At 36.7% G+C, this 22,221-nt stretch overlaps 1 protein-coding gene across 1 annotated transcript in view; it reads left to right on the top strand.

The window, feature by feature from the left end:
- Nucleotides 1-22,221, top strand: part of LOC149065611 (uncharacterized) — a 40,387-nt gene that overhangs the window by 4,436 nt on the left and 13,730 nt on the right. Inside the window, exons 2-5 of the mRNA XM_089253880.1 lie at nt 19,480-19,538; nt 20,497-20,628; nt 20,751-20,837; nt 20,934-20,980. Coding sequence (XP_089110006.1) covers nt 19,480-19,538; nt 20,497-20,628; nt 20,751-20,837; nt 20,934-20,980 — 325 coding nt within the window. The remainder of the gene's footprint in view (nt 1-19,479; nt 19,539-20,496; nt 20,629-20,750; nt 20,838-20,933; nt 20,981-22,221) is intronic.

The raw sequence follows: 22,221 nt of genomic DNA, 5'->3' as shown, positions 1-22,221 counted from the left end.
TTTCATAAGTTCTCGATTTTCATCAAGAAAGAAATAATTCTGGAATTTTCTACATTTTTGGAATTCGGAACTTTCATCAATTTGTGAAATTATCTTTGATTTATTCTGATTCTAAAAGTATTTATTTCATTTATTTTGAATTTTTCTTGATTTTTGGAATTATTTAATGCATTTTTATTCTGAATTTTCGATTCCTCTCTCCCATGGATTATTCTTCCAATATAAAATTCTGTGCTAAGGGGGAGGGCCTCGAAATTATCAAGACGCCTCTGGCCCCACTATTATTTTCGCACCACGTCCCGTGTCTGGTAAGGTCGGCCCTGATTCAGTGAGTTATTGATGGTAAAATACATAAAAATTCCGTTATAACGACAGTTCACAATCACGAGGAAAAGTGTCGTTATAACGGACTTCTCGTTATAAACGAATTTTCGTTTTTTGCTCTACCGGGTTATAAAATGGTAAAAAAAAATTGCTATCTTATCTGCATTAAAAAATCTTTTAGATCGTTTTCGTTCCATTATTAATGAATGAACGGAACTCATATGAATGACATGTCGTGAAATTTATTTTTGGTCTCACAGTAGTTACTTCTCCAAGATATATTTTTAGCATAGAATTCCGTCTTATCAAAGCGATTTAGTCAATCAACTGAACAAATAAGAGTCTCAATCATTATATATATCACTGCTCACTTCCATGACGTATGAACGCGTCGTTTTCCCGCTAATCGGAAAGTTTTTTTAGCACGATTTTTCAGCAATTTTCGCAAAAGATTTTGAACTGCTGTCTGGTCCCGAAGATCCCTTAGTCACTGGAAGAGACAAAAGCCGAATAAAATCATCAAGGACAGTAAAAGTCAGTTATAACGAGTACGGCTTATAACGAGAATCTCGCTATTACGAGTAATTCGCAAGTGATTGTTAAAAAGAGAGCTAATGTTAAAGATACAAAAAATATCTCTCCGCTTATAGCGAGTTATTTATGAATGAAAATCAGAACACATATTCGCACGGATATTATCGAAAAAAATGTTTTCCTTTCCCTGTTTTAAAGAATTATACATGAAATGGATTGAAAACAGTGGAATTATTTTTTAAACTTTTCACTCTATTCATAGGTGTTTATTAGCGGGGCATGCCAGTACCTACCCATAGCTAAGCCCACGTGTTGTATCTTATCTTCTTGGTATGTATACAGGAGGTGGAAAAATATTATTTTATCTGCAGGTGTGTTCGATGGGCAGGTGGGGCATGACCTCTGGTTTTGACATCGTTGTTATTTCTCTTAGGAAAGAAAATACTTCTCGCTTTTTTTTTTGGAATATTCCAAAACTAGACACTGGATAAATAGATCTTAAGCATTTTATCTGCCTTAAATATTATTGGACATTCTTATAGCGCTACAAATATTCCAGTTGCAGAAACTGCTGCATTCCTCAAAGGGCTATAAATTGTGTTATACAATCAACATTGTGTGTGCATAAGCAGTTAACTGTAGATGCATATTTCAGCAAAAGTAGTTCTAAACAAAACGGAGAAAAAGGTAAATTTATGTAGTTTGCTTCTTCCCCTGTTTATGTTTCTACAGAAAAATAAAATATTCGTTTATAACAAGAAGTCCGTTATAACGACAATTTTTCCTCTGATTGTAAACTGTTGTTATAACAAACTTTTACTGTATTCCATGCGTATAGTGGTGAAGCACAAAAAACAAAAAAGTGGGGTTAAATCAGTTTGACTTTTCTGTGTACATTCTTCATTCGAAGTACTTCAGAGTAATTTTTACAAGGAGCATGTGCCATGATAAGAGTCACCATGTTCAATTCTTGAAGAGAGAGAAGGAAAAACTAGAGAAGCAACTTTGGGAATTATTTTGACGTTACAACGACTGCTTTCTAATTCTTAACTCGCTATAACCGAATGCAGTAAAAGTCCGTTATAACGACAGTTCACAATACGAGGGGAAATTGTCGTTATAACGGACTTCGTGTTATAAACGAATTTTAGTTTTTTGGACTGTAGAAACATAAATTGGGAAATTTATTTTGAACTACTTTTACTGAAATATGCATCTAGAATGAACTGTACATTTATGCATACACAATATTGATTGTATAACAAAATTTAGCACTTTGTGGAATGCAACAGTTTCTGCAACTGGAGTATTTGTTTCACTATAAAAATTTCCAATAGCGTTTAAGACAGACAAGATGATTAAGACCTGTTCACCCTGTACCCGGTTTTGGAAGATTCCGAGAAAGGAGAGACGGGAAGAGGAAAGGATTTTTTGAAAGGGAAAATAACAAATGATGACAGAATTAGAGGTCGTGCCCCACCTGCCCAACCAACACACCTACTGATACAATTTGTGTTTTTCCACCTTCTATATATAACAAGAAGATAAGATACAGCAAGTTTTCTTCTCCATGGGGAGGTACTGACATGCAGCGTTTATAAACACCTATGACTAGGGTGAAGAGATTTTGAAAAAAAAAAAATTCCACTCTTTCCAGTACATTTTATGTAAAAATTCTGAAAGAATGAGGAAAGGAAAACACACATGCTTTTCGACAGAATTTTCGTTGTCATAGCGAATGTATTCCGATATTCATTCATAAATAACTCGCTATAAACGGATATTTTTTGCATCTTTAACGTTAGGTATTCGACAATCACTCGTTATAGCGAGTTTCTCGTTACAAGCCGTACTCGTTATAACGAACTTTTACTGTATTTATGAGAGTAAAAAGAAATAGGTGGTGCGATGTCTGGTCATATGGTAGATTGATAAAACATCACAGTTTATTTCATGGAATTTATTTTCGTTGACCAAAGAAAAGCGAGGCTTTAAAAAATCCTTTTCGTTGCATTTCACAAACTAAAAATATCAATCCTTAAAGTTTTTTTTTTCAGCCATTTTCACAAAATAATTGTGTAATAAATAATTAAAAGTACCTTTTACGAATGTTTGGAATCTTTTTGATAAATTTCTTTCGAGTAGGCTAATCAATTTTAGATTTTCTTCGATTTTTTAAGACATCGTTTCGCTGCAACGGATCACCATCCCTTCCGATACTCATCTTCTATACCTTGGGAAAGAACAGCATAAATAAGGGAAAGACGCGTTGTCCGTTAGTTTATGCTGTTTCCTCCCAACTTTCCACCGGTTTTTGAATTCAAATTTCTCTGCGAACATTGCGAATATCGCATTTAGAAACGTGGATTTTTTTTGTTATCCTCGGGAGAGACAGGGAAAAAACTTTCTAATTGGGCTTTTGAAGACAGGGTGCTTGTATAAAAAGTCAGGTTTTTTATTTTGATAACTATACAACCCCCTTACAACATGAATGACGTATCTGAGTTTCGCTAGTTAAAATGCGGCAGGGGGGGGGGGAATTAAGTAATCACCCTGTATATATATCTAATTTTTTATTTGAATCCATAAGGACAATATTTATATCAATTACAACGACTAAATAATTTTTCAATTATTTAGAATGAAATTATCAAGTCTGCTAGCGGATCACCTGTGCCATTGCCGTGGACCATAGGTTAAGAAACGCTGTTCTAGACTGAAATTTCAAATTGCTGATTCATGGAGAGAAACATAATCTTCATATATGTAGAAATGCCCTCTCTCCATTTGTTAATACAAGATTCCTCGAAAGACTGGTTATTTTTGGAGATGATGATTACAAGGAAGAAAATTCATCTGTTTTCATAGCTTAATTGGTAAAGCCAGGGGCGGATTAAAGTCGGTTGAGGCCCCCGGCACAAAAGAAAATATTGGGCCCCTTGAATTAGAAAAAAAAGTGTGAAGTTTGGGTTTCTGGGGCCCTTCAGAAGACAGGGCCCCGGCCCTCGCGCCCGGTGTACCCGCGGTTAAATCCGTGCCTGGGTAGAGCCAACACCGTCTAAAGCAGTAGCATGATGTGGTAGCTTCAAGTCGATAAGATATCCACCTAATGTACCAAAAGAACTTCTCGCTGTTTCTTCAGTTTGAAATGTGATTAATTTTTGTAAGCATCTTTCTTGTCATAGACGTACGAATGACTGTCTGAGGAAGATAGATGGTGCCGTAACAACCAGATAGGCGTTTTATGGCTCAAAATGCTCATAATATATGGAGAGGTTAGCACACCAGCCTTTAACAGTGGCACACACACACCAGCTAGTAACAGCTCGACAGTAAACTATGATTCGGGCTTTTACAGTGTCGCATTGTTGATATTTGTGTTGGTAGAGCACTCGTCCGGCAAACGAGAGACCGGGGTTCGAGTCTCCGTGGGGGCAGGAGATGAATTTTCTGCCTTTTAATCATCATCTCCAAAAATCACCAGTTTTTCGAGGAATCTTGTATGATCCTCGTAGACGTCATAAATATACGAAAAAAAAAATAATAACTCGAGTAACTAAAATTCTATACTTTTTCAGCCGCGTGCACTTATATTGAACACTGAAAATATTCATAACACGCCGATTATGGCCGGATTAGAAATATCAATAGATTTTCAACTGCAAAATATTTTTTTTCGCCATAATAAAAAAGGCATATCATCCATCTAAAACAAACCTCAGAACTTTCGTCACGACCTAAAATGCACGGGTTTTTTTTATTTACCCAGAAGCAAATTTTGAAATTTTTCCATCTAAGCCGTAGGTTTCGAAAAATAGCCTGAGGTTGTTTAAAAAAGCGTCTCTTTTTATATAAAAATATTTTTCTCTCTCTTCTTAAGGGTTTGACGTAATAAAAAAAAAAAAAAATTGTTTTTCCTACAGCGAAGAAAGTGTAAGAAACGACAGAAAGAAGAGAACCAACACAGCCACAGACGATATCTATCACTAAAAAAACTAATGTTCATGCACTTTGTAGTAGGAGAGTTACATCAGGTAGGACCGAGGTCAGAAACCTTGTTACTAAAGTGGGTTGGGACAGTGAACTAGAGAGGATCTGGGGTATATTACAATTCCAGCAGTAGTCGTTTTTCTTCAGGAAGGAATTGTTCATATTTGTTCAATCTAGTATAAATATTAGCCTCGTTTTATTCCTCTTCTAGACAATCAGTGTCTCTATTTTTTCAATAAATGTTGACATCTTGGGGTCACCTACTTATTTTAGGTGGACTTAATATTTATCTATGCTCTTCATTAACCGGTTACGGTTCAAATTTAAAAGAAAAACCATTGATATAGGATTGTCTGATTGAAGTCTATATCGCGCCAATCATTTTCTGGTTCTTATGCGAGTGTTCCGGTTTGGTTTGGTTGATTTTTAACGTTTGGATTTGAATTCTACGTTGGTTCAGGTGCCATTTTATTTTTCTCATAGAACGCGTTGTGGCTTTTATGTACATTTAAAATGTTATTTTCATTTTTCTGTGATTTAATAATCTAGGTCTGATTACCGCGTGGGCAAGTGGGATATGTGTCTAAGGCAGGGGTTCTTAACCTATGGGTCGCGACCCAAACTTGGGTTGCAGGAGCTCCTGAGATGGGCCATACGAATGCACTTATAATCTAGTTATCAATCTACTTACAATCCTATTTGTGGCATCACTGGTTTCAATAGCGTCTTAACTATTTCGGTGGCCTGGACTCAGAAATGTTTTTGGCCGTCTTGAGTCATGGTTTTATATACAGTGATTTTGAGGAGAAGTAGGCATTCAAAATGGCATGACATTTTTCAGAATGCATGGGAATGCTGAAAATCATCTGCATAAAGATATGAACACATTTAATGAAAATTCAAGTGATGAGAACTTGAAATGAAAGGACAAACATAATTCCAGAATTGGTGAGAGAAATAATTCCAGAACCAGTGAAAACTTTCAATAGCTTGGGGCCCCGTTGGCCCACCCGTTAAGACGCCATGGGCTGGTTTCACTAATTTCGAAAAATAAAATTTTGTCGATTTTGGGTAGCAGCTGGAAAAAGGTTAAGAACCGCTGGTCTAAGACTTCCAACATCTTGGCACTGGCTAAACTTGACCTTAGTCGTACCTCTCCTAGTAAATGCCTGCTTTGTCCAGGGCTCTCCTTTAGTCGACGCCAGGCCCCGTCATTAATTGATGTATACAGGGTGATTCAGAATTTAGGGGGAAAACTTTGGAGAGTGGTAGCACACATTAAAACAAGCAATTTCTGTCATACAATGCGAATGCATGGTTATAATGCAAGCGGTGAACTACCAGACGGTGCTGCCATTGAAAGCACAGACACCGGTGCAATGACTCCAAGGTTTTCCGATTTGGCACGCTTCTTGTCAGAAAATACTCCCGGTACAGTCTTAACTTTACCATACATGAAAATGCATATTCGCCTTCTCCTGATTCGTGAAATCACCCACCCCCTCCTGCAATCCACGATTGAAATGACGGTAAGTGGCGAAACCATCACTTTATGCGATTAATGACAGCGCCATCTGGTGTATCACCGCTTGCGTTACGACCACGCATTGTGTGACAAAAATTGCTTGTTCAGATATGTTCTATGGCGCTTAAAGTTTTGCCTATGAGTTCTGAATCACCCTTTATATACAGGGTGATTCAAAACTCAACTTACAAATTTTTAGGAGAGGTAGAAAACACAAAAACTAAACAGAACCACATAGGAATGTATGACCGGAAATCCAACCTGATCAGCTGGAAGATAAACGAAGATGCAGAAATGACAAGCCAATAATGGGCGGAAACTCTTTATTTAGCGATATTTAGCCTGTATTTCTTCTTGTGGGTGACCCAGAAAGCCATGGTCTATAAGACGCCCGTTGACTCGGACACTGACCTCTTCTCAAGAATCTCCGTCGCAGCTGCAAACGTCCACGAAATGCCGGGTATTCTTGAAAGGGTTCGACAATCAATGCGTCGCCGTTGTGAAGCGTGTATAACTGTGGATGGTAAGAACTTTGAGCTCTTGTTGTGAAACTTAACGTGTACACGTACTGTCCTCGTGTAAAGTATCGCTAAATAAAAGAGTTTTTCCACCCATTATTGGCTTGTCATTTCTGCATCTTCGTTTATCCTCCAGCTAATCAGGTTGGGGTTTCCGGTCATACATTCCTATATGATTCTGTTTTGTGTTTTTGTGTTTTCTACCTCCCCTAGAAGTTTGTACGTTGAGTTTTGAATATCAAGCCTGTATATCAAGCTACATAGATAAGTTATTAGATATTTATTCAATCAAAAACACAGACACAAAACATTTGGAAATAAGCTAAATTGTGAGCCCCGAAAAATAATAATTGTGAAATAATAAGAGCTACATATATTTAAAGAATTGGCAATCGTAATTATGCAATTTGGAACCTCTAGACTTTACTCTGTTGTATGTATACTTAATGTGATTTCGAGTGAGAGTAAATCCTTGAATGTGTCCAAGGAAGTCTGATTGTTGGCACTTAATCACGTTAATGGAGATTAACTTGAACAAAATGTTTGCGTGATCGAAGGACATGATAACGTTGGTCTACGCTGCAACGGATCGGTGCCGGTAGATCTCTTATCGTTTGAAATCTGGCGAAATTATTTTGGGATAGTGGATGGTGACCATGAGACAAAACGTAATGAAGTTAAGAAAGGAGCCAATTGATCTTCCATGATCTTTATAACGATTCTTGCGTGGTTCGCTATATCGAAAATTCATTTATAGTATGAAAAACATTACCTCAAATTTTCAGTTTAAATTAACTTTTAATCACTTTAATAAATCTTTTTGACTCATCGGACTAAAATTCTTACTTTCTATTCCTATCGTCATTTGAACCAAACCGTATTAAAATGATTTGTTTGGCGGTTGAATTCACCAAATAAAACGAGTATTCATCCGTCGATTTGACTACCCTTTTCAACCATTTGGCTAGGATTTTTTTCTTCTGTTATCGTATTGCATTAGCCGGCACATGCCGGAAAATTCAAATCACAGATTCCGGGTAATTTTTAAATATCTGGACTCTCTAAGAATCGATTTATTGGCTGATTTGTCTGTTCTCTGCATTTTAGAGTATCCTTTCTATTTCACAACCTTTATTCAGATAGTTCCATCTTTTACTACCACAAAATCTTGATTGATTAAAAATGTCAAACACTTTGCATATTCGCTCACGTAGATTAGAATTGAATGGAAATGCAGTATATATAAGCAGACTGCGAAGTATTTCTGTATTCCTTGATTATGTGTGTAAAATGTTCGATCTCCCACCATTGCGAATTACATTTTTCTGAAATACGATTAATAAATACAAGATTATACCAAGATATCCTATTAGTTAACTAGGTGGTTGCATTGAAACAATCAAATAAATATCTCATCTAGACCTGATGGAAGGATTTTTGTAGAATCCCTAACGGTTAAAAAGTGTGTGTTTATTTTCCTACTATATTGTATTGTATTGTTTTTGTCCATTGTAATTTTGTACTTTTCTGTCTTATTGTGCGTACACTGACAGAAAAAACAAATTGAATAAGCAGAGCAAAAAGTTGAAGAATTGCACAGAAAAACAGAAAAATATGATATTTGTATAATATCAGCTAGATATAGCTAATGCTACATGACAGCATATTTCTCCGATCTATGAACATGCAAAAAAAGTGCAAAATACAGTAACTCTGTATTTCGTATTGGGTTGGCGTTAATTAAATTAGATCGATAAGTAAATGTTTAAATTCTATTAAGAGTATCAATTTCTTGGAAAAAATACGTTTGCAACAGTGGAAATTATTTTATTCTGATTCACTTGTTAATAAACAAGTGAATCAGAATAAAATAATTTCCACTGTTGCAAACGTATTTTGCAGCACTTAACATAATAACATAATAAGTGCTGTTGCAGCACTTAACATAAATTTATATTGGTCTTTTGAATGGTTTCTGTAATCCTTATTAAACTCCAGATTTCCCGGCATGCCAGGAATGAACCAGACTCTAAAATTCAGAAAGCTGGAGTCCCCCGAGTTTTATGGCATGCCGGCCAATAAGGGGGAATACGGTACCTAAATCGCTCCAATTAATAAAAAGTTATTCATTGTATTTTGTTTATACAACTCAACCTCATGCGTATACGAAATATTTAAGATTTTAGACGAAATTAAAATTCAAAAACATCTTCAGTTTGATATCACGTCAATGGGATGTTAATAAACTTATTGCTTTTATGGAATTTTAGTTTTTTTTAGTCTCAGATCATGATTAACGCCCTCATAATTCTTTTTTGGTAACATTGATGAAAATGAGAGTGAAGAGAGAGATCATATTTATGGAAGCTCGTTTGTTTCTCATTATCTCTTCTATTCACGCTTTCAAAAAGAACGACTTTCTCTTACATAGTGAAATAGGAACTCGATTTCTCGATATAGACGATTAAGCACTGTCAAACGCAGTGGCAAGACTTTTTTTTATGGCTGTTTGTTTTTACTTTTGATTGCTTATTAGATCGCGAAATCGAGAGCATAGCTTTGGGCTGGGGTTTCCCCACGTTCAATAGCAGCAGATTGTCTGAGGAAATTATATTCATTATTTTCTGTCACAATTTGTGTACACCACTGACTGCTTCTCTGCTTTTGTAAATTACAAATCGCACCAATCATTATTGTTTTTCCTCATTATCAATAAACAAAAGGATAGTTTATGCTTAATACGGGAAAAGTCCGGTGATTCGAAAATCCTAGCTTTTATCACAGAGAAGTGATAAAAGTCCGGAAAATATTGAAATAATTTATGTAGTTGGTGGTAAATAATGGTTTAATGCAGTGTTTCGCAAAGTGTGCGTCGTGGCTTCTAGGGATGTTGCCAACTTTTGCAGGAGCGTTGCGGTGAGCTGATGTTGATTTGTGTGCCTATTTGTGTTTTGAAGTGGTTCTTTTAGAAGCGAAAATATCTACTAAACTATTCTGGGAAGCCGCAGATAAACCACGAATTGGACGGCGAGGGAGCCGTGGATGAAAAAGTTTGAGAAACACTGATTTAACCCTTTAAGCGGCGCACGAAAATCACTAAACCCCCTTCAAAATGTCATATCTTTTTTAATGAAGTAGGCTTCTTCATTTTTAGCTTTTGCAAAGTAAGGGTTGCAGGGAGAAGTGTTCCATTTAGAAATCAACTTTACAAAATATCTGAACTTGTCAACGCTGAAATAAGAAGCTGTTAAGGAGGCGAGATATCTCATCAATGCTGCTTAAAGGGCTAATGAGATATATACTGTGCAGTGAAACATCTTCCATTCCTAAAATAACTGGCCGTTAGGAGAGGTGAACTAATTTGTATGAAAAAATTTCCGGACGAAAAAAAGATTGCCCCATATAGGGAGGTGGTCTATAATTTATAAAGGAATAAAAATTCCGACATATTTATAGGTAGTAAAGCCCGAAATGAACATTTTCCGGAGTTTTACTGGATGTGGTAGCTTCAAGTCGATAAGATATCCTCCTAATGTACCAAAAGAACTTTCCGCTGTTTATCCAGTTTGAAATGTGATTAATTTTTGTAAGCATCTTTCTTGTCATGGACGTACGAATGACTGTCTGAGGAAGAGAGATGGTACCGTAACAACCAGATAAGCGTATGGCTCAAAATACTCATAATATATGGAGAGGTTAGCGCACCAGCCTTTCGATGAGAGATATGGAAGTGGAAATGGGGCTATAAAAAAATATGGGTCTCAGATGAATTGGCCGTCGTCGTATGCATAAAATCACTGTGATGAGACTTGTAACAGCTCGGCAGTAAACTGTGATGAGACTTGTAACAGCTCGGCAGTAAACTGTGATGAGACTTGTAACAGCTCGGCAGTAAACTGCGATGAGACTTGTAACAGCTCGGCAGTAAACTGTGATGAGACTTGTAACAGCTCGTAGTAAACTGTGATTCGGGCTTTTACAGTATCGTATTGTTGATATTTGTCACCATGAGACTACACGAAAAAAGTACATTAATTCTGTAGAAGAATGTGACTTTCATAGCCAGCATCAAGATAAGAAATTCGCTGAATTGATCAGGTAAAATTATGACTTCCAAACGTTTCGTTCATATCTGCGGTGGGCATCTTCAGTGAAGACGGGAGCGTAGTCGATGTGATTTCTTAGCAGTGCAGAAATGACCGAGTTTCCACTGACGATTTGTATTGCCAGATGTGAATGAAAAATTTTTTTTTGGTCATAATTTCAAACATGCCCTTACATTTCTGAAAATTCGCCATTTTGTCCTCCTTTCCAGGTTTTCAGAATTATTTTTCTTTTTTTCTAGGGAAATTTTTTTTCTCCACGTTCAAAACACGTATCTCTTCATCGATATGGGTGTTTTTGGTTTTTTCCCACATGCATTCACCAATAACCGTTCGAAATTCCCAGAATTTTTTCTCTTTTTGCTTTTTTAGCGGTTCTGTTTTATTAGAGTTGGGGAAAATTATTCTTATGGCCGGTTTTATTAGTCAAAATAGTGGTGCCATCTATTGTAAAAATTGGGAAAAATGACGTTACTAAGGATGCGCACAGACGTCCTCCTTTTTCAGTTTTCGAATATGGTAACCCTAGTCATAACTATACTTGGCCATGGCTCTTTAGACAACACCACACTAGAAATCTTTTAGTGTGGTGTTGCTTTATCCCGGGATCTTCTCGAATAGATTCCCTTTATCATAAGACCGGTTGTTGCATGTTCAACTTGAAACAGTTGAAGCATTTTAATAATACGGAGATGAAAAATTTCTTCGTCTTTCTACTTTTCCTGGCAATTGATGTAAATACAGAGAGTAATGCAGGTTTACAGCCGCAGTATCATACATCATAATGAGGTATTAACCCTTTCAGCGGCAATCCCGAGATATCTCGTCAAACTTTATCTGCTTAATTTCAATCACCCCCAAAATATTTCGTCTTCTAAAAACGAGCTGAAGGTATTTTTACCGTAAAACACATTTTGCATCCCCTCCTCCAACTAATTAACTGCCAGTGGGCGGGGTCAGCTCTTGTTCAAGGTTAGATATGAGAAAAAGAGATATTGTGTGTGTTTTTTCATTTTTCTTTCAGCACAGTAAAGAGATATACACTCAGTATAAGCAGGGCCGTCTTAAGAGTATCATGGGGCCCCCGGGCCAATTGATTTTTCTGAGGCCCTACCAAACAAATTCTCGAAAACTTCAACCATTTCTCATTTTTGTGAGGCCCCTGGACCCATACCTTAAGAAGGCACACTGAGTATAAGTGATACAAAAAGATTCCCCCCCCCCAAAAAAAAAAAGTATTTTCCGTCCTATAGAAAGCCACACACGTTATGGCAGGTGTTTTTGTATCATAGTGAGGGAAATAAAAGCGTTGGGCAGAGTAAATTTTCTTGTCGGGGGGGGGGGGAGCAGTTGTCAGCTCGCAATCAGAAAAAAAAAGAATAATCTTCTTGAAAATAGGTGACAATTTGCGATGGTTTCGCAATTTAAAATGGCGGAAATAATACGGATTAGAAAAATTTTAAAAATCTCTTAAAGGGTTAATACACCATCCATCAAGTGTGTTTCGACAAGGAGGACACCAGTATCGATTAATAAGGGGCAACGTCAGGTTATGATGCCGTAGGGAATTTTTCTCTAACAGGGTTGTGAATAAATGGAATAGCTTACCCCCGATTTTGAATTCTACCAAAATTGACACGTTTAAAAAAGAAATATGATGTTTATTATGTGTGGGATGTGAATCGAGAAGCTACCATACTTAGATAAGGCATCCATAATTTTTTATGGACAGTGTATTTTATTTTATCATAATCATTCGTTTGTATTAGTTTTATTTTCTCGCGAGTATTTTGTTTTTTCGTGATAAATGCTCTCATTTTGGGTTGCTGTATTTTATATAGTTATAATTAACAACCATATTTGTTTTATAGGCAGCTTTTTGCAGCCACTTCGTTGGGTATTTTGCCTGTTGTGGCCTTTGTGTTTGTAATATAACATGCCGATTATTCAGTTTCCGATTGCAAATCTTTTTAAACACGGACATAAAGTATTCAGTGATTTTAGAGAAATGAAGGGTTATAGGTCAGTGTTGAAATAATGATTACCGACATATTCTTTTAATTTCGAATGTTGTTACTTGTCGTTTAGAATGAAACATGCTTCGAATTGTACTGATCCAGTCGAAGAAGATCTATCCGAATAATCAATTAACTTTTAACCTTTTCTTTATTTTACATCACGTGTCCTCAATATCTTGTTACCGTCGTTTTTCCTCGCCTTGTTTTGCATAGGTCCATTGCTTATAGGTCGCACGTGTGTCCCTGGCATTCCGCTTTCAAGAATATCAAGAAAAAGTGACCGTTAAAAAATTTCATAACAATGATGGTATATTTAATAAATATTTTAATCATAATCATAAAAAACCAGTTTCATCTAAAATAATTTTAAAAAAATAAATAAACAAAATAAATCAAGAGCGTGCGTGCGTGTGTGTGTGTGTGTGCGTGCCGTTTATTATATGTAGAATTTTTTTAAGCTCTAGGACGGACCAAATGGGTCCCTAAGAGTTGTATAGTGTATGTTTTGTCTTTTGTTCTGTTGTCTTTATTTATTTTGTATATTATTTGTATTCTGTATTTATGTATTTATGCGTGCTGTTTAGCAATTAGAAAAAAAAATTATTCTCATACATATATAAGACTAAAATAATATAGAAAATAATATTTCACAATTGGATGTCCGTTCCTTTCATAGCTGTATATTGCCTTGATTGCATTGGTCCTATACGCATTCGTATCATCTTTTAGGGGAAAATAACGATTTTTAATGAATCTTCCTAATTAAAACATCAATAGCAGCTGAAATGGGATATTTTCTCTCATATGTTAGAAACTATTGCGCTGGTGGCGAATGGAATTACATTGAGTATCAAAACACAAGAATTAGTTTTCAAATGTTCGTATCTCTAGATCTAGACGGTGATGAAGGCCGTTGTTGTTTCTCGGCAAACCATTGGGATCCACTCTCTGCAAAAGAGTTCCACAACTATGCCTTAAAACGACCACTCCACAACATCTAAAAAAATTAGGACATAATTTAGAAGCAGAATTTTCTCATACTGTATCAAATTCTAGGGTTATTGTACCCTTCTGATTACTACATTTGCCACCGTATTATATAGCGTAATCACCAACAAAATCCTAGTCAGTGATACAATCACAGTTAGACATAAGGCAGACATCCCGGATAATATAATTTTGAAGGAAACATACTTGCTGGGATGGAGGAAACACACGGAGATTTTGTTTCCTTCATCCATATTAATTCTCCAACTCAAAAGAGAACAATGTTTACAAGAAACGCGTGGAGGAAAATGTTGAAAATAAAATATTCATATATAATTTTGAAAAATGTGGGGGGGGGGTGGGAGAGATAAAGGTGTATACATTGCTTGTGGCAATCGAGTATTCAACTGTAACGGTTTGGGCATGGACGCTATTGCAATTGGCTCTAAGGGCGGCTACACATATGATCAAACTTGGTCATTTGTCAAGCTAGATGTTGGATCTCTTCGTACAAGCACGATCGAGCATTTGTAGGAGAATTTTGCGCAAGTGTTTTAATTATACTAGCGGTTTGAAGATTGAATGAATTTCGATTATACATGCTTTCATAAACCGTGCATGCGCAAGTGAAACTGAAGGTGTATACCATGCAGGTAGCTTGTACCGGTCTTCACTCTTCTGTGAGCTCTGCTCGTTGTTTATATTTTTTGTATTGATATTTGGTTTTGTGTGTTGTGGTCTGTCTAGCGACCTAACAAAAATTAACCGGAAACAATCAGAGGACTTCATAAGGTATGTATGTCAAAGCCAGCCTTGTCGTTGGTGGGTGAAATAAAAAGAATATCACGACAAAAAAAAGAAGGACAGGGCTTGATATATATTATTAGAGAAATACCGGTTATAATTGATTAAATGCTGATAATGAAACGGTTTAAAAGAAATCAATTCCTTTAGAACAGCGGTTCTCAACCGGTGCTCCGCGGAGCCCTTGGGGCTGCTTGTGCACTCTCCAGGGGCTCCGCGGCCACTCGATGAAAATAAAAAAAAACCAGTAAAATTAAAAAAAATAATTATAAATATTTTTAAATAGCAAAATAAATCAGTAACTTCGATGAATAATTAAAAAATTGTCCTATGGGTTCCGCCATAGAATTTTTTACTTAAAAGGCCTCCGCGAATCAAAAAATGTTGAGAACCGCTGGTTTAGAACAAATTATGAACGGGGAAAAAAAGAAAGTGGAAGAATCTTGCCACTCTTACAGTGATACTGATGAAATTTACGAGCTCACATTGTGGTATTACAGTATACAGATTCTCTCATTATCGTATTCTTCTTTTTAATCGAAAGTATTAAGAGTGACAAAAGGTTCAAATAACTTCTTCAGTCATTTCGAAATAGTTATAACAGCCTCGCGAATATATCTTCATTTCACGTAGTAAGTTAATGTGAGAATATGCTTTCTTTCCATTAACCAGTCTTGAAACCACATTTCATGTTTTTCTTCTGTACACAAGAACGAAAGTAGCCAAAGCGAGCTCATAATCTCTCGTCTGAGCTCAACATATTCCAAGTGCAAACTGGCGCTTGTGCAAACAAAATTTTACCATGTGCTGTTGAAAGGAAAATTGTGTATGCTTGCCCAAAAAAGATTGAACATGCATGCTTGTACAAAAAGACTAAACTCGCATGCTTGTCAAGCTTACAGTTACCTGTGTAGCCACCTTTACTATTCCTATGGAGAAAATTTTTTAATTGTCACTAAGGGCCGTATTCACCAACATGGTTTAAACCTGTAGTTACAATTTTTGGATAAGAGATCAACATAGATTGGTTAAAACCCTGAATTTAACCAATCCGTGTCGATCTCTTATCAAAAAATTGTGACTATAGCTTAAACCATGTCGGTGAATACCGCCCTAAGAAAGCTTTGTGACTCTCCAGTAAACAGCCTACCAAGCAAAATAGTTTTATTTGGGAACTTCAGCTTTTTATAATCATAAACACTAGGTAGTTTGCAGCTGGGAGCGGTCGTTTTTGACAATCATCAGATGATAGTTCTAAACAATCAACGGTGCTCAATCTACGTAGACACCCGCAAAATCGCAAACTCCACTTTCGTCCACCTTGGCATCTTTTGAATTCTACCGATAAAGAACAACTGCTCACAGCTCCAAACCACCTGCTGTTTATGATTATAGAAAGCTGAAGTTCTCTTCAAAATATAAACTATCTCTGTCTAGGCGTTTTCTAGAATTGCAAACTTTCCAGGTGCCCCATGTACATACGTTGTATCTCCTATAGAAAAAACAAATCGTATAAAATATTATATTTTGTTTTTAATTTTTCTCACTACGTGAAAAACATTACATATTTCTCATTGAGCCTATGCTAAGACAGAAGTATTAGTAGAAGAATTTACAATATTCGTACAAGTATTTGAGAATTTTTCGTTATTTCTAATCAGTTAAAACAGATCATCTGTTGACAGAACTTCCTTCAGTTGTATTGTTTGACATTTCGGACGCGTCAAAAACGAAGATCTTCCTTTTTTTCTTCTTCAAACAATAGCCAGAAAAAGAAACAATGATTCTCCTTATGTAATAACCCCATACCATGAACCATGATATACACTTCTAATCACGTTTGTATTCTAAAGTTTAACAATAAATAACTCGAGGAAAGGAAGAAGCCATTAAAAAAGACCGAGAAGGAAACCAAAACCCAGTTGTTTTCACTTGTCCTTGACATGGCGTTGGTTTCGTTTTTACCTCACTACCGTGCTATTTCTTTTTCTTATTAGCTTTATAGCCTACTTTATTTGGGAACAAACCCCAAAAAAGCAATATCATTACGCATATCAATATTATATTCAAATATGTAAGTGGAAATTTTCTTTGCAAATTTATCGGGAAAATTTAGGGTGAGTGAAAGCCTTCCCTTCAATGATTTTCTATTTTATTTATTTATTTATTTTTTAAGACGAAAAGTTTTAAGGAATAGTAAAAGTTAAAAAAGCTTGGAAGGTATTTCATAGTTGAAATAGTTGGCGACCTCTTTTCAAGGGCGAAAGGGAAGTTGAGGGCTAAGTAGTTGTAAGATTGATCTCGGCGTATGATCTGGGTCACGGATTCTCCATTTTTGTGCAATTCTGTAACTTGCATCATCGTCATCCCACCAATTCGACGACTCATGTTATTAAATAGATACATGAGACGCTTTTTTTTCCTCCTTACCGTAACTTTTTCAAAATTAAATCATGAGAAATCGTCGCAATGTCTTCTTCTGTAAGACGCGAGTTATCCTTGGGATATCGTATCTTTTTTTCATCCTATTTTCAGGGTTTTGTATTCGACACCTCTTTGATAAAACAAGAAAGATTTAATACATTAGTAATACACTGAAGAGCCAAAAAAACTGGTCACCTGCCTAATATCGTGTAGGGCCCCCGCGAGCCCGCAGAAGTGCCGCAACACGACGTGGCATGGACTCGACTAATGTCTGAAGTAGTGCTGGAGGTAATTGACACCATGAATCCTGCAGGGCTGTCCATAAATCCGTAGGAGTAAGAGGGGGTGGAGATCTCTTCTGAACAGCTCGTTGCAAGGCATCCCAGATATGTTCAATAATATTCATGTCTGGGGATTTAGGTGGCCAGCGGAAGTGTCTAAAGTCAGAAGAGTGTTCCTGGAGCCACTTTGTAGCAATTCTGGACGTGTTGGGTGTCGCATTGTCCTGCTGAAATTGTCCAAACCCGTCGGAATGCACAATGGACATGAATGGATGCAGGTGATCAGACAGGATGCTTACTGTCTGCTTACTTAGACAGGAGGCACAGAGCCTCCACCAGCTTGAACAGCCCCCTGTTGACATGTAGGGTCCATGGATTCATGAGGTTGTCTCCATACCCGTACACGTCCATCAGCTCGAAGCAATTGGAACCGAGACTCGTCAGACCAGGCAACGTGTTTTCAGTCCTCAACAGTCCAATGTCGGTGTTGTCGGGCCCAGGCGAGGCGTAAAGCTTTGTGTCGTGCAGTCATCAAGGGTACAAGAGTGGTCCTTCGGCTCCGAAAGCCCATATCGATGATGTTTCGTTGAATGGTTCGCACGCTGACACTTGTTGATGGCCCAGCATTGAAATTTGCAGCAGTTTGTGGAAGGGTTGCACGTCTGTCACGTTTAATGATTCTTGTCAGTCGTCGTTGGTCCCGTTCTTGCATGATCTTTTTCCGGCCGCAGCGATGTCGTAGATTTAATTTTTTACCGGATTCCCGATATTCACGGTACACTCGTGAAATGGTCGTACGTGAAAATCCAAATTTTATCGCTACCTCGGAGATGATATGTCCCATCTCTCGTGCGCCGACTATAACATCACGTTCAAACTCACTTAAATCTCGATAACCTGCCATTGTAACAGCAATAACCGATCTAACAACTATGCCAGATTCTTGTTGTGTCATATAGGCGTTGCCGATCACAGCGCCGTACTCTGATTAGTTCCATATCTCTTTATTTGCATACGCATGCCTGTACCAGTTATTTTGGCTCTTCAGTTTATATAATTTACAGGGTGAATCAAAAAAATCAAAGCTTACTAGACTTTTTAAAAATTCATAAAAATGTTGTTTTTAAAAAAAAATTAGTTTGTGGTTTGCATCAAATATGTATGTCATGAATTCAGATTACAAGATATTCTACAATGAAATCAGTTCCATTTTTTTCTGATAAATAGTGCTTAAAAAGAAGGGTAATATGAAAATGCTATTAAGTATAGTTCTTTAAAAAAAAAACAACTGTCCATCCGTATAACTTGTGGATTTCTATGAAGCGGTTACCTGTGGTCGAAATCACTGTTTAATGAAGCAATCGTACACTATTTAAGCAAGTTTCCTTCCGTTAAATATCATTCAAAAAATAAAATGACAGAGCCAATGCCACCTACCAGCAGAATATTGAACTATGTTTTATTGCCAAAATTTAATCTAAATTCATGAAACAAATTTTATTACACTGACATAAAAAAATTTCAATTTTTTTACGTTTCTAAAAGTCTAGTTACTTTTAGTTCATAGGCGTAAAGTTATTGAAAACATTAAAAAAAACTAAAAAATATTAGGAGGAAGGACTCAAACTCAATATTTTTATAGGTACTTATGGAGATGGTGTTAAATATTATAGTAAGAAAGGCGAAGGCTCTCTCTCTCAGACCCATGGGCCAGATACAAGTTTACGCCTATGTTTAGGTTCACTCTGTACGTATTATGTATACACAAGTATGTTACACACTTAATTTATACACGATGTTTCAAATAGAAGGGCGAAGCTTCAAGAAGTGAAAAACACACAGGAACAATCATTTTGTTATACAACCATTGCAGGGTCAGAAATACTTTCTACCAATTTTTTTTAGCGTGGAGCGTAAGTATTAACGTATTATTATCATTAATATATTATCTTGTTTTTAATTTTTGAATAGCTTCAGATTATCACAGACAAGAGAATTTGGACTGTGTCAGTTCTCATCTAGGGATGAAAGTAAGCCATTTTTTTAAAAGATTATTTGGATTGGAATAGATGTAAGAAATGCAGAGGAACGGAGTGTAAGGAGTGCGCACCTAGTAGATTTTCTATAACATTTTTCAAACATTTTGTAAAACATAGTTTATCAAATCAAGGAATATATAAAGGTACAAGAAATTAAAGCCTCAACTTTATAAAAAAATGAGTTAGAACGTTTCTTTTCCGTTTGTCGGCTAACAGTACGCAGGGCGTGCGAACAAGATCTACGCCTCCAGAAATTTAATGTAGTTGCAAAACGAATGCCCTCGTACATTTCGTAACTGGAGCATGTACGAGGGCATTCCACGCTACCCCACCTTCCTTGAATATTCCACACTGAATCTAATCTTCATGGTAGTATTGTTAACACGCTGGGCAGTGGACTTCGGATTAAAATTTCATGACAATTTTGTTGAGAGAGTCGATTTTTTGATGGAGTAGTGTGTGTATAGCGGCCTTTAGAAACCCGTGTGCTGCTTTTTCTAAATCGCTTATGGATAGAAACACCCTGCGATACAGGTAAATTTTAACGTCTCCATATTGTTCGGCAGAGAATGTTCTTCGCAATAACTTAAGCCTTAGAAGAGCATTCACGAATCTTCTATCTACAGAAAAATTGAGAGAGACTCCTTCTCGAAAAAATTACATACCGAAATAACAAAATCATATTTTACCTAATAAACCGAAGATATTGATGCTGTTATCAATAATGGCGGTTTCTTAAGACAGTTCAAAACACACGTGCTAACTTGTCGCTTCTATGTACTTACCCTCATACGAACAGCAAAAAATTCCATGCGTACCCTTACCCTCTTTTTTCCCTTGTATACTGTAACTTTAAATATTAGAAATTTCAAACAATACAGTGAAGTATTTTAGACGGTAATCTTCGAACATTTTTTTATAAATAAAACACCCATTCATTTTTCTATAGGTAACAAGTGTAGTGCAGAGTTGTCTCGCTGATGACACGAAAGTTTCGAACGTAAAAGAACTATGTGAGCAAATGACAACTGTCTCAAAATGGATAGCCAAACATAATCAACCACCTACGCAATTAACGAAGGTATAAAAATATTGAAAAATTACTTACTAATAATTATTCTAGTACATACGCATGTAAGTATGTAATCTACGTATAGATGGAATCTACGTATGTAATTTAAATAATTCAATGGCAATTTCTAGGTCGTTAGTCTTTCGGCTTTAAATAAGATGGCTTGTGCGATTAAGATAGTGCAACAACCTATTCAGAAATGGCAAGAAGCATTTGAAGTGAGTTTTTATAAAAGATAATTTACTGTGATTTACTATTGTATTCTTATAGGTCAGTCATATACACGAAAAAAAAAATTCCTTTTTAATTTTCAGGATTGTTACCCGGGATTTCACGAAGGAATGAGACAGAATAAAGAAAGGTAAAAATAAATTATACTCATTTCCTTAAAAAATTTTCGAATCACATTTTAAATTAGTGAATATCGGCCATGCAGTACTACCCCATTCCAAAATTAAATAGCTTCACACAAGGTTGTCTCGACGTGTTCACTAACCATTACCTCCTAGAGTGTTTCGAAGAACGTACTGTATCTAGAATGTATTGGACTTACACGAAAGGCTAGTTCGGCCAGGCTTCACGCATTTTGGCGGGAACTTCACGGAAACTGCAGGGGCCATTTTAACCCTTTAAGTGGCATTGACGAGTATCTCACCTTCTTAGCTTTGTAAAGTTTATTTCTCAACGGGACACTTTTCCCTATACCCCTTGGTTTGCACCTCCTGAAAATGAGGAAAAAGTCTATTTCATTAAAAAAGAATGGCATTTTGAAGTGTATTGTATCTTCTGTTGTGCCGCTTAAAGGGTTAATGGCACAATAAGCCTGCGAGCAAAGAGATGTTCTGGGTTTCCTACCTACCTAGGAATATCAGTCTACCACGTACAATAATGCCCCAGCTAATGAAGATTTTTTTCGTGATTTTCCTACCTCAACTAACGTAAATGGATTCAGCTAACGAACATTTACGTTGTCCTGAATGCACGCGATAACATAAAACGACCGCGTCGTGAGCTAAATTGTAACGCCAATCATCACATCAGAATTACTGTCATTCGAGTCCGATTAACTAATGTCCACCTCGGAATCTTTTCCCAAAAACGTACCTTCACTTCTCTTTCTGAAAGTTTTTGAACCATTTTATGTAAAATGAAAGATTCAGCTAGTAGAAGATGCATTGAAAAAAAAGAAGAAAAAAAAAAGGATTGTTTGTTTTCATAGCACGTGTTCTTTTTGTGCAAGACTCTTAGCATTAAACTAAACAGTCTAGACCAGTGTTTCCCAAAATGGGCGATGGAATGGTCCAGGGGGCGATAGAAGCTACGGGTGTAACATAGGATCCTATGGATTCGCTTGAGTTGGGGGCGAGAGAAAAATTTCTGAACAAGGGGGGAGATGGAACAAAAAGTTTGGGAAACTGTGTTCTAGACCAGGCATCTTCAACCCTTTGCTCGCGACCACCACGGTGCAGGGCCGTCTTAAGAGTATCATGGGCCCCCGGGCCAATTGATTTTTCTGAGGCCCTAACACACAACTTCTCGAAAATTTCAACCAGATCTCATTTTTGTGATTCCCCTCTTCACTTGAGGCCCCCGGGCCGTGCC

This window comes from Pholcus phalangioides, unplaced genomic scaffold (genome assembly GCF_987345545.1).
Source record: "Pholcus phalangioides strain wild (caught in Gottingen) unplaced genomic scaffold, Ppha-v1.0 ptg000039l_1, whole genome shotgun sequence".
Lineage (NCBI taxonomy): Eukaryota > Metazoa > Arthropoda > Arachnida > Araneae > Pholcidae > Pholcus > Pholcus phalangioides.
Note: the sequence above shows the minus strand (reverse complement) of the source record. Positions and strands in the feature narration are given on the sequence as shown.